The 12,332-nt window shown below is 40.5% G+C and overlaps 1 protein-coding gene across 1 annotated transcript in view; it reads left to right on the top strand.

Moving 5' to 3' along the window:
• The window catches only part of KCNT2 (potassium sodium-activated channel subfamily T member 2), a 160,469-nt gene that overhangs the window by 90,737 nt on the left and 57,400 nt on the right, over nt 1-12,332 (top strand). Inside the window, 2 exon segments of the mRNA XM_030033481.2 lie at nt 139-202; nt 11,517-11,625. Coding sequence (XP_029889341.1) covers nt 139-202; nt 11,517-11,625 — 173 coding nt within the window.

The raw sequence follows: 12,332 nt of genomic DNA, 5'->3' as shown, positions 1-12,332 counted from the left end.
TCAGATAATGCATGAGAACAGATAGACTAAACTTTCTCTGTATTCTGTTTCTGTAAGCATACAAGACTATAAACTGTGAAACACAAGTCCACATAAGTGTTTTGTTGGTATGTAACAGGCTTGTCTTCCTTCTTCTAGAATGGATGATGCTGAAGCTTGTTTCATTCTGAGTAGCCGCTGTGAGGTGGACCGGACAGCAGCTGTAAGTTTTGAAGAAATAACTAAGAATGAATGTACATGCTGTTTATACTGTTACTGCCCTTAGTCCCTCTCAGGCACTGAGACATCTTCTGTGAACAGAAGATTGAAAATTAGCTGATTTACAGAGGGATTTTGTATGTGGGATGAACTTCTTGTCTCAGTTAAGGTAATTAAAAGGTTTCTATTGGATTCTATTAAGGCTAGGATTTCACAAATTTATGAAACATGATCTAATGGCTCATTTCACCTAACATATCTACTTCTGCTTGTTTAGAAAATAAATTACATGACCTACCTACCAAAGAAGTTTGGATTTTACAGCACATTTTAGTTATACGTTGAACTTTTTTATAAAAAAAAAAAAGAATTTATACATTCTTACAGGACTTTAAAAAAATAAAAGGCTACTGTAAGAATACAGTACTTTCAAAAACAATTTTCACATTGAATAAAATAAATTTTTATGAGTTCTCTCCTTTCTTATGGAACAAAGGCAGAATACTATATAAGCACTATCATGGTACCTTATATATATATATTGATACCTAGTCATTAATCAGTCCAAAGGGTAGTACTCTGTCAAAAAAGCTTTATTCAGGTTACCTGGATTAATGTCAGTGTTTGCTCTAGATATCCAGTTCAAAGAGTTATATTTATTAAATCAGAAAAGAGAGAGATAACAACTGATTGGTATTTCCATTCAGAACTATTGATGTATTGAAAGTTTACTATTAACAAAGTAAAGATTGAATTCAATTTTATAGATTAATGATAATAAATACCAAATAACCAATATATCTGAGAGTATTTGACCATTTTTCATATTGGTCATTTTTAAATGTGTAGAATTGCATGATTCTTTAAATAAATTACTACGGTTTTGCCCATGCTACTAGTTATTTGCAGTCAGGTAAGTTACTGTCCACAAAGGAAGACTGCTAATACAAGCTTCTACTCAGCGTATCTGTGATAAAAGAATAAAACTATTGTAATATGAACTAGAACTCTTCAAACTAATGAAATTACCTACCAATCACAAATATCCAGGAAAAAAGTCCACCGAGGAAGGATTTATGAATACAACTTTAAATTTTTCACCATGAGCTGCATGCTAAATTATTGCACACTTGCCTCTATTCAGTTCAATCTTGAACTCCAAATGAAGATCAGAATAAATCTGAATATTCACAAAGTTAAATTAAGATGCTTACAAATTGCCTAACAAGATCAAGCTAGTGTTTATAATTCTGTAATTATGTTTTAAGCTATCTCAATTAAAAAATACTGGTTTGCTGCTACATTATAAGAAATGGGAATTATTTTTCTAAACATTAAAAATAGATACAGAAAAACATGGGAAATGAGGGCTTTGCATTATACATACAGCATTTCTTAATATATTCTTTATCACTTGCTACAATTACTTCATCTGCAATCAAAACTTAGTTGTTTCCATACCTACACATACATCTTACCAGAGAAGGAAGAACAAAAAAAGCAACATAAGCTGCAGCTAGCAAGAAGAAAGGATTATTTCCTTCCTAGGCAAATGAGCCCCCAGAAGCAAATTTTATCAAAAATAACTTAATTTTTTGTAGACTACCAGCATGCTGTAAAAAATACTTTCTTCAACGCTAAAGACCCTGTGCTGGACCCATCACTTGCAGAAAGCCACTGAACTCCCTGAGAAATAAATCTGTGCTCTTACTATAATATTCAAACTTACTGAACTAAGAGCTTTGAATTTGATTAATCAGCAATAGACTCCTGAAAACACACTAACAAAAGCCACTGAATTGGCAGCAAGTAGTCCTGGAGTAGTCAAGTAAGGCAAGCATACTGTTTGGAAGTGACAGAGGTGCTAGGGTTTTTAAGGATAAGAACAAGCAACAATTCATGGAAATAGCTGGGAAAATACTGGTAACTTCTGTGAGACTGAAAAATATCGAAAAGCCAACTGCCTTGCCTAAATTATCCATGAAGTTCAGAATAAATGAGCTACAACATCTCATTTCACAGAATATACTTGACAGTTGTGAAATGGTTAGAAATGAGAGATCCCATACAAGCAGAGCATGTGATTTACATTGCACTTGGTAGGTTTATGCAGCTTTAAGGACATCACCAACACAGGATTCACTTAGAGGTAAGCTGTTCATCTCTGCTCATAACCTCTCCAGAATTTATACAAAGAAAGGACAATTTTCAGCTCTGCTGAACTCTCCTACAGGGCAGACAGGGGACTCTACATGGAGCTCACAGAGCTTCCATCCATTCTGGCCAGCACTATCTAGTTTTGGTTTCAGAGTCATGGCCAGGTACAACTCCCTCCAGGCAGCCTTTCTGCCCTTGGGACAGTGGGCCCCAGGAAATAAAAAAATGGTACCTGGCACATTTCAGCTTCCAGAACAGACTATTATCAAATCTCATTTATTATTGTACCTGGAGCAAACAAACAGGCAAATCTTACCAAAGACACAATCCTGTTACATTCCTCTGGGACAGAATGCCCTGTTGGGTGACTGGCTGGCAAGTCATAATGGCGCAGTATGTCAGCTGTAGCAGTGATACGCTGAGGGTCAATGTCATCTGAAGTTTTTAAACAAGATGTCACCTCTCTGTTTTTGTTGTTGTTCAGTTTTCCTTTTCACATGGAATGTAATTATTTATACTGCAAGTAGAAAACAGAACAACTGTGGGTTTTTTAAATTTTTGTTTTATTTTACTGCCCTCCAGAGCTTTGAAATGAAATGGCTTTAATTTCCTACACTGTTCCAGCTCTAGTAATGAACTTCAGTATTGTAGTGCATAAGGTTACAGTTTGTCATGGGGCTGAAGGAATTTCAGTTGTCATCCCAGTATCAATCTTTACAACTTGATTTTTCACCCTGCTGTACTTGAGAAGCTGACAAACTGTTAGGAGTGCCTTAGATCCTCTCCTACATCTGACAGCTGTCTAAATAAAAATTAACAGATGCATTGAGGAGATTCCCGATCAGAACAGCTGTTGTTACTCATGTGATTTTTCAAAGTCCATGAGGGTTTTTATCTCCCTAGCTACAGTCCTCAGCAGAGGATCTGCTCATTTGCCATAGATACCACTGGCTGTTGATTGCTTGCTATTTTGTTAGTTAATACGTTTTAGTGCCAAAGTCTGTGTTGCCTCTGATCCATTGATCTCAACTATAGCTCAGGAGAAAAATACAATAACAGGTGACATGCAGTTACTTCATAAAAATTGTCAGTTGCTTCCTTTTTCACTGGGAGGAGTAGGAACTTCAACAGTTGGACCAAGAATTTGTCAGCTTTTCAAAGTCTCCTACCAGAAACTTCTTATTCTGTGGTGACAAAGCTCTGCCAAATTTTATTCTATCAAATGCTATTTTGACATCTCAGACCAAGATGTAAGCTGCTCATCTGCTGTAGCAAGCAGGACAGACATCTGTTTCACTTCTGGAAGATGCAGCTCTTAAAGAGAGTTCAAATTGTACTTAACTCTGGATGGCTTTTTTTTTTTTTTTTTTTGATTGATTGGTATAGAAAAATAGTTTGTGCCACACCACAAAGATAGCCAGTGACTTCAGTGGGCTGCCCACATCAAATTGCTCCACAAAACTAAGGTACCTGAAAACAGTACATCTGCTGTTTTAACCCGAGGGGTGGGAAGAGAAGTCTATTTTGAATTATCCTATAGATAACTCATTAATAGACTATATAAGTATATGAAAGACCACTTCTACTGCTGACAGCTTTGTTCTGATGCTTTCTGATGGTTTAGTTCAAGCTTGCACCTTTTTTTTTTTTACCCCTTCCGTTGATTAAATTGCATGACACTACTAAATAGTAGATCTAGCAAGGCTTCTCCCCTGGTTGGCTCACCTTCCAGCTGTGTCAGGAAGTTATCTTCCACACACTCCAGGTACCTCCTAGATTGTTTACCCTCTGCTGTGTTGTATTTCTAGCAGGGGTAAAAGAATCCTCGCTCATGAGATGGTGGGGCTCATAGAGAGGGCTTTAAACTAGGTTTGAAGGGAGTAAGGGATAAAACTAGGTGCACCAGAGATGAGCTTGGGGGCAGCATGCCGATGTTAGGGGTGGATTCGATAGCCCAGCTCAAGTGCATCTATGCCAATGCATGCAGCATGCACAATAAACAGGAGGAGCTAGAAACCATCGTGCAGCAGGATAGATATGACTTAGTCACCATCGTGGAAGCATGGTGGGACGACTCCCATGACTGGAGTGCTGCAATGGATGGCTACAAGCTCTTCAGAAGGGATAGGCAGGTAGAAGAGGTGGTGGGGTGGCTCTTTATGTTAGGGACTGTTTTGACTGTACAGAGCTACATGATTCTGATGACAAGGTGGAGTGCTTATGGGTGAGGATGAGAGGGAAGGCCAGTAAGGTAGATATTGTGCTGGGAGTCTGTTATAGACCACCTGACCAGGTTGAAGAGACGGATGAATCATTCTACAAGCAGCTGGCAGTAGCCTCAGCATCGTGTGCCCTTGTTCTCGTGAGGGACTTCAACTTTCCAGATGTCTGCTGGAAATACAACACAGCAGTGAGTAAACAATCTAGGAGGTTCCTGGAGTGTGTGGAAGATAACTTCCTGACACAGCTGGTAGGTGAGCCAACCAGGGGAGGAACCTTGCTAGATCTATTGTTTACGAACAGGGAAGGACTGGTGGGAAGTGTGATGGTCGGAGGCTGTCTTGGGCTCAGCGACCATGAAATGATAGAATTTTCAATTCTTGGTGAGGCAAGGAAGGGGGTTAGCAAAACCACCACTATGGACTTCTGGAGGGCAAACTTTGGCTTCTTCAAGGCACTGGTTGAGAGAGTCCCTTGGGAGATGGTCCTGAAGGGCAAAGGGGTCCAGGAGGGATGGACATTCTTTAAGAAGGAAATCTTAATGGCTCAGGACCAGGCTATTCCCATGTGCCGCAAGTCGAACCGCCGAGGAAAACGACCGGCCTGGCTGAACGGGGAGCTTTTGCTAGGAGTCAAGAAAAAAAGGAGAGTTTATCATCTCTGGAAGAAAGGGCAGGCAACTTGGGAGGAGTACAGGGATCTTGTTAGGTCATACAGAGAGAAAATTAAAAAGGCAAAAGCTCAGCTAGAACTAAATCTGGCCACTCTTGTAAGGGACAACAAAAAATGTTTTTACAAATATGTTAACGGTAAAAAGAATCCCAAGGAGAATATCTATACTTTAATGGATACAGAAGGGAACATTGCCACTAGAGATGAGGAAAAGGCTGAGCTATTTAATGCCTTCTTTGCCTCAGTCTTTAATAGGGAGACCAGTTATCCTCAGGGTACTCTGCCCCCTGAGCTGGAAGGCAAGGACGAAGAGCAGAATATACCACCCTTAATCCAGGAGGAAATAGTTAGTGACCTCCTGCGCCATCTGGACACTCACAAATCTATGGGACCTGATGGAATCCATCCAAGAGTACTGAGGGAACTGGCAGAGGTGCTTGCAAAGCCACTCTCCATCATCTATCAGTGATCCTGGTCAACAGGGGAGGTCCCAGAGGACTGGAGGCTTGCCAATGTGACGCCCATTTACAAGAAGGGTCGGAGGGAGGATCCGGGGGACTACGGGCCTGTCAGCCTGACCTCGGTACCGGGGAAGATTATGGAACGGTTTGTCTTGAGAGCACTCACATGGCAAGTCCAGGACAAGCAGGGGATCAGGCCCAGTCAGCATGGGTTTACGAAAGGCAGGTCCTGCTTGACCATCCTGATCTCCTTCTATGACCAGGTGACCTGCCTAGTGGATGAGGGAAAGGCTGTGGATGTTGTCTACCTGGACTTCAGCAAGGCCTTTGATGCTGTCTCTCGTGCAATACTCTTTGAGAAGCTGGCGTCTCATGGCTTGGACAAGTCTACTCTTTGCTGGGTGAAAACTGGCTGGATGGATGAGCCCAGACGGTTGTGGTGAATGGGGTGAAATCCAGTTGGCAGCAGGTCACAAGTGGTGTTCCCCAGGGCTCGGTGTTGGGCCCCGTTCTGTTTAATATCTTTATCAATGATTTGGATGAGGGGATCGAGTGCACCCTCAGCAAGTTTGCAAACGACACCAAGTAGGGAGGCAGGGTCGATCTGCTTGAGAGTAGGGAGGCTCTACAGGGGGATCTGGACAGGCTGGATTGATGGGCTGAGGCCAGTCGTATGAAGTTCAACAAGGCCAAGTGCCGGGTCCTGCACTTTGGTCACGGCAACCCCATGCAGCGCTACAGGCTTGGGGAAGAGTGGCTGGAAAGCTGCCCAGCAGAGAAAGACCTGGGGGTGCTGGTTGACAGCCGGCTGAATATGAGCCAGCAGTGTGCCCAGGTGGCCTAGGCCGCCAACGGCATCCTGGCCTCTATCAGAAATAGTGTGGCCAGCAGGAGCAGGGAGGTGATTGTTCCCCTGTACTTGGCACTGGTGAGGCCGCACCTCGAGTACTGTGTTCAGTTTTGGGCCCCTCACTACAGGAAAGACATTGAGGTGCTGGAACGTGTCCAGAGAACGGCAACCAAGTTGGTGAGGGGCCTGCAGCACAAGTCTCATGAGGAGCGGCTGAGGGAACTGGGGCTGTTTAGTCTGGAGAAGAGGAGGCTGAGGGGAGACCTTATCGCTCTCTACAGCTACCTGAAGGGGGGTTGTAGTGAGGTGGGTGCTGGTCTCTTCTGTCAGGTGGCTGGAGATAGGACGAGAGGAAATGGCCTCAAGTTGCAGCAGGGGAGATTCAGGTTCGATATTAGGAAAAATGTCTTTACTGAGAGGGTTGTCAGACCTTGGAATGGGCTGCCCAGGGAAGTGGTTGAGTCACCATCCCTGGAGGTATTCAAAAAGCGCGTCGACAAGGTACTCCAGAACATGGTTTAGTGGGCATGGTTGATGGTTGGACTCGATGATCTTGAAGGTCTTTTCCAACCTAAATGATTCTATGATTCTATACTGGTAATCTAAGTTACACTGCCCTAATAGCATCACAAGATGGATGCATTGCATAGCAAGATATAACTAATATATCAAGTTGTTATGGCAAGAAAAAAATTAACAGAATTATTTTAAAATATATATTAAATCAAGGTCTTGCTTTGAGTTCTGATGACTTAAATTCCTGTTACATCCACTTTAAAATGTACAGCTTTTACTACGTGAACTGAAATATCAGCTCTGTATTAATCACCATCGATATCAGTGGTAATTTTTGATCACTGACTGCAATGCATTGCATGGAAAGCACACAGAAGAGAACATATTTTTTCCCTCATCTCCCGAAGAAGCATATATTGTATAACGTGAATAGAAGCATAATTTTTTTTCAGTTATCTCTGTTTATAGTATGTACATATACACCTCCTTTTTACTTGGGAGAAATGTGAACATTTTTTAAAGTCACTGCAATATAGTGTAGAAATTGCTACATATGTAAAACAGAGCATCACCAATACTATATTAAGAGACTGAATCTAAGAAATCACTTAAAGTGCTTATCTGTATTTTAATTTCTCTTCCCTGGAATATTTCTCCAGGGTAGAATCTGGGAGAGTAACTGAGTGGAAAAAACGTGGAAGCCCACATAACCAGCTTTTGTACACAAACACATGTATATACCAAGTGAAAAGTGAGAAAATGAAACAATAATACAAGGTTATTATATTAACAGTACATCACACCGAGTTAATCTTATGAAGCTATATAAGGCATTTCAGTATCCATTTTATATATATTACATATTTGTAGACTGCTTCTTCAAAAAAGAGTTAGCAAATGGAAAGCAATACATATTTCGGAGTGTTAAAACTGCAAATGCGTGAAGTAATCATCAAGAGATTTTAACTTTAAGGAGTCTTTCCCTTTCCTATACAATTACCTAAAAATATTTAATGTTGAGATTCATGCTTTTAGTTTTACAACACTCACTTCTATGGGTCTGGGTTTGTTTGTTTTTTTTAATAAAATGGTGTCATTTGAATAATTTTAATAAGCATTCTTCATTCTTAACAATTCTTGCACCTTCTGACAAAACCAGGCTTTTTAGACAAAATAATTAAAAAAAAAAATCAAATAAAATAGCTAACGTTGAGAAGAAAAGTGAAAGAGTAAACTTAGTGTGAAATGTACAACCGAAATTGTATTTACGGGTACAGTTTTGGTTTATCCAGTAAATTTAATCTTGGCGCAGGTGTGTAATACTCAAGAATGAAAAAAATAAGTCACCTATATTTCATTGTATATAAGCTATATTTCTATGCATATGGCATATAGGAAACAGCCTTTTCTCACCACTTTTGCAAGGCAATGTGGTCTGTGAATGATTGCTGTGGAAAGGAAGGGAGGAAACTGGTAATGTCAAACCCTGTGCAGTGAAGCCACACCATCACTGCAAGTGACTCTCAATGTGTTTCCCTGACACCTTTTGCATAAAAAGATTAGGTAATATCTTCAACAACACAGGTTTTTGAAATCTGTCCCGCATCCACTCCTAAACCTCTTACTCTTCCTGTAGTATATCTGTATGGCCATCATCTATCCCATTACCCAGCCATTTGCTACTTCTAAGGTGTGTTGGCAGTTCATTCCCTTAAGACAAAATAACAAAAAACCCTAAATATGAAAAAAAACCCTAAGGAGGATAAGTCACCATATGCTATAGAAAAAGTGATTGCATACAAGGAAACCTTATAGCAGGGTACATCCAAGTTCTGAAATCTCCTGAATGGGCACAGCAATCCTACGTCTATGAAACTGTTAATAAGAAAAATGTGAAATAATATATTTTACCATCCTGAGAAGATCTTCCTCTTAGGACTTCATTCTAGTATTTCTAATAGAAAAAGTACTTGCTAACATCTCAATTGACATTAAAATATTATGGTTTGAAAATGTCAATTGCGCTCTGTTCCAGGCAGAGATTTTCCCTTGTGTTCATGAGTCTGAAAGCTTTTCTTATTGCTGATGCTGCAAACGTAATGAATCATTCTTTATATTTTCTTTCAATACCACCAATTTCATGACTAGGCAAGGCATTTCAACCCAAGTATTGCTTCCTATGTGTAACTCTCAAATATTCCTTTTTAGTTCTGAAATAAAAACTGATGGCTGATACACTGAAATTAGCCATATTTCATGAAATTCAATATATGAATGTATTATCACATACTTTACTTTTATGGGATAGCAGTAATCATCCTGCAGTTAACTCACTCTTGATGCATGGTAACAAGTACAAAAACTAACAGGCTCAGAAATCTATTGGAATCCTTTGGTCAGTAGCTGGCTAATTTCTGACATCAGTTATTCAAATGTTTTAGTTGCACAAAAATGTAGATCTGTTTTTAATTGAGCTGATTATTTTTTAGAATTATCCACAACTTGAAACTCTTAATTCCTGATGTCCTCATTTAATGTTATTTAAATTCTGAGTCTCTTTGGAAGGACCTATCTAATACATCATTCTGGATTAATTAGACATGACTCATCACTACCATCTAAGTTTTCACACGATTCTTCCACATCTAAATGCCACCCCTTCCAAATTATACCATCCCCAACACTTGCAGAAAGATAGGAGAGGGACAAAATACCTTATTAGTAGAAGACTTCTGGAAACAAACCCTCTATTCTGCATTCCAACAAATAGAATATATTATACTAGGATCATAAGATAATGGAGGTTGGAAGGAAGCTCAGGAGGTCTCGTGTCTGACAGGGGTCAGTTGCGAACACAGACCACATTTGCTCAGGGCTTTATCTAGGTTGGTGTTGAAAGTGTTCAAGGGTGGAGACAACATAGCCTTTCTGCACAACCTGCTCCACTGCCTGACTGTCTTCATGGGGAAAAGGTTTCTCCTCATATCCAGCCTGAATCTCTCTTCTCAGCTTACATACATTGTCTCATGTCTTCCAGCCATGCATCACTGTGCAGAGCCTGGCTCCATCTGCTCAGTAACCATCCTGTAGGTACTGGGGGCTGCTCTTAGGCCCCCCTGAAGCCATCTCTTCTGCAGGCTGAACAAGCTCCATTCCCTCAGCCTCTCCCCACAGGACCTCTGCTTCTGTCCCTGACCATCTTGGTGGTCCTCTGCTGAACTCAGTCCAGCTTATACGTCTGCTGTATTGAGGGCCTGCAAACTGGATGCAATGTCTAGATTCAGTCTAGGTTGTGCTGACTAGAGGAGGATAATCACTGCCCTCCATCTAGTCACTGTGCTCCTGTTAAAACAGCCCAGGATGCTGTCAGCCTCCTCTGCTGTCAGGGCGCACTGCCAGCCCCTGCTCAGCTCGCTCTCTGCCAGGACCCCCAGGTCCTTTCCAGCAGAGCTGCTGCCCAGCCAGTCAGCCCCCAGCCCGTGCCAATGCAGGTGGTTACGCAGTCCAGAGGCAGGACTCTGCTTGGGCCCTTGCTGAATTTCATGAGGTTCTTGTCAGCCCATTCCTCTATCTTAACTTGGTCCATCTGAATGGCAGTCCTGCCCTCAAGTGTTTGGACTGTTCCCTCCAGTTTGGTATCATCTGCAAACCTGCTGAATGTGCACTCTTTCACCTCCTCCAAGTCATGGATAAAGATGTTTAACAGAACAGGTTCCAGTGCAGATCCCTGTGACACCCCACTTGCCCCAGGTCTCTGGGTAGAATACATGCCATTTACCACTGCCCTAAGACTCCAACCATCTAACCAGCATTTTACCCATATAGTTTTCCACTTGTGTAATGTCTGAACGTGGAAACGAGAATACTGTCTTGAGACACAGCATTCGTGTGCCCAGAGGTGTAACTCCCCAGATCATCCTTTTGTTTGAAGATGGGTAAAACTATTAATTTTTCTGCCGTTGTTGGAGACCTCCCCCAGTCTCCACAACCGTTCAAAGATAAGAAAGCAACCGTACAAGGACATTGGCCTCCTCTCTCTGCACCCAGCTGATTCTGTGGGTTTGTATGGGTTGAGTTCTCTGGCGCAATCCATGTCCAAAATCATCCACTGCTGATGATTCTCCTCCTGCTTGAAGCCTGCTTCAAAGCAGAGGCCTGAGAGACCTTGTTGGTAAACACTGAGAGTACCTCAGCCTTGTCTGTGTCTGCAGAATTACTGGATTGCCTGTGTATGTATATATATATTTATGTATTTAAATATATGTAATATACATAATAAATAATATTATTTATATAACAGGTATGTGAACATCCACACCATTGGTATTTTATAGTCTTAAAATGAGTTTTCTTCAATGGAGTCAGTCTGACGAGGTTTTTTTTTCTAATGTAACATGGTTATTGGTATTTCACTGTCATCACCTCATACTTTTTTATTCTAGGATCATCAAACCATTTTAAGAGCATGGGCAGTTAAAGACTTTGCTCCAAATTGTCCTTTGTATGTCCAAATACTGAAACCTGAGAATAAATTCCACATCAAGTTTGCAGGTAAGTGTAAGATTTCAACCATTGGAAGCACTTGTCAGTATTTGGCAGTTTCCTTCATAAACACACAAGAAAAGTGAGATTCCCTAGGCATATTTGCTGGTTAGAAGCAGATTAAGAGTGCAGTGTTGTAAAATAACATGGGCTGCATATATCCTATCGGTAAAACGTCATGTTTTACATTGAAAACTTATTTATAAGCACTTTCAAGGATTATTACTCTTTAATGTTACATAATATACAGAGTAGAATTATTTGATACATAACACATTGTTACTCCTTAATTATAGATCCAGGTAGGTTTCCAGCTTGCTATATCCATGTCTTTAAATCGTTTCTGTCTACTAAAACATCCTAAGGGCTATATGAGATGATCTGCTTAGTAAAGGCCAAATTTTATCCAACAAACAATTAAAAAAAAAATCTTCCCATTGGACTGTTTTTTTTCCCTAAGTGGTCTGAAAAACATTATTTTAATTGCTTTCCAGTATTTTGGAAAGAGACATATAATTTAATTTTATATCCAGTAAAATGTGTGTCTTAGAAACTATGACATAAAATGCAAAATGACATTAAGAAATCCAAACAAATCCTCTCTTATAAGAAGAGAATACCAGCTTTAATCTGAGAACTTTTTCCTCTGCACTATGTAGGTAGGTGTCTCTCGCTCTGCCTATATATGAACACACACATATACATATATATGTACA

The sequence above is a fragment of the Aquila chrysaetos genome, chromosome 12 (assembly GCF_900496995.4).
Source record: "Aquila chrysaetos chrysaetos chromosome 12, bAquChr1.4, whole genome shotgun sequence".
NCBI classification, from domain to species: Eukaryota; Metazoa; Chordata; class Aves; order Accipitriformes; family Accipitridae; genus Aquila; species Aquila chrysaetos.
Note: the sequence above shows the minus strand (reverse complement) of the source record. Positions and strands in the feature narration are given on the sequence as shown.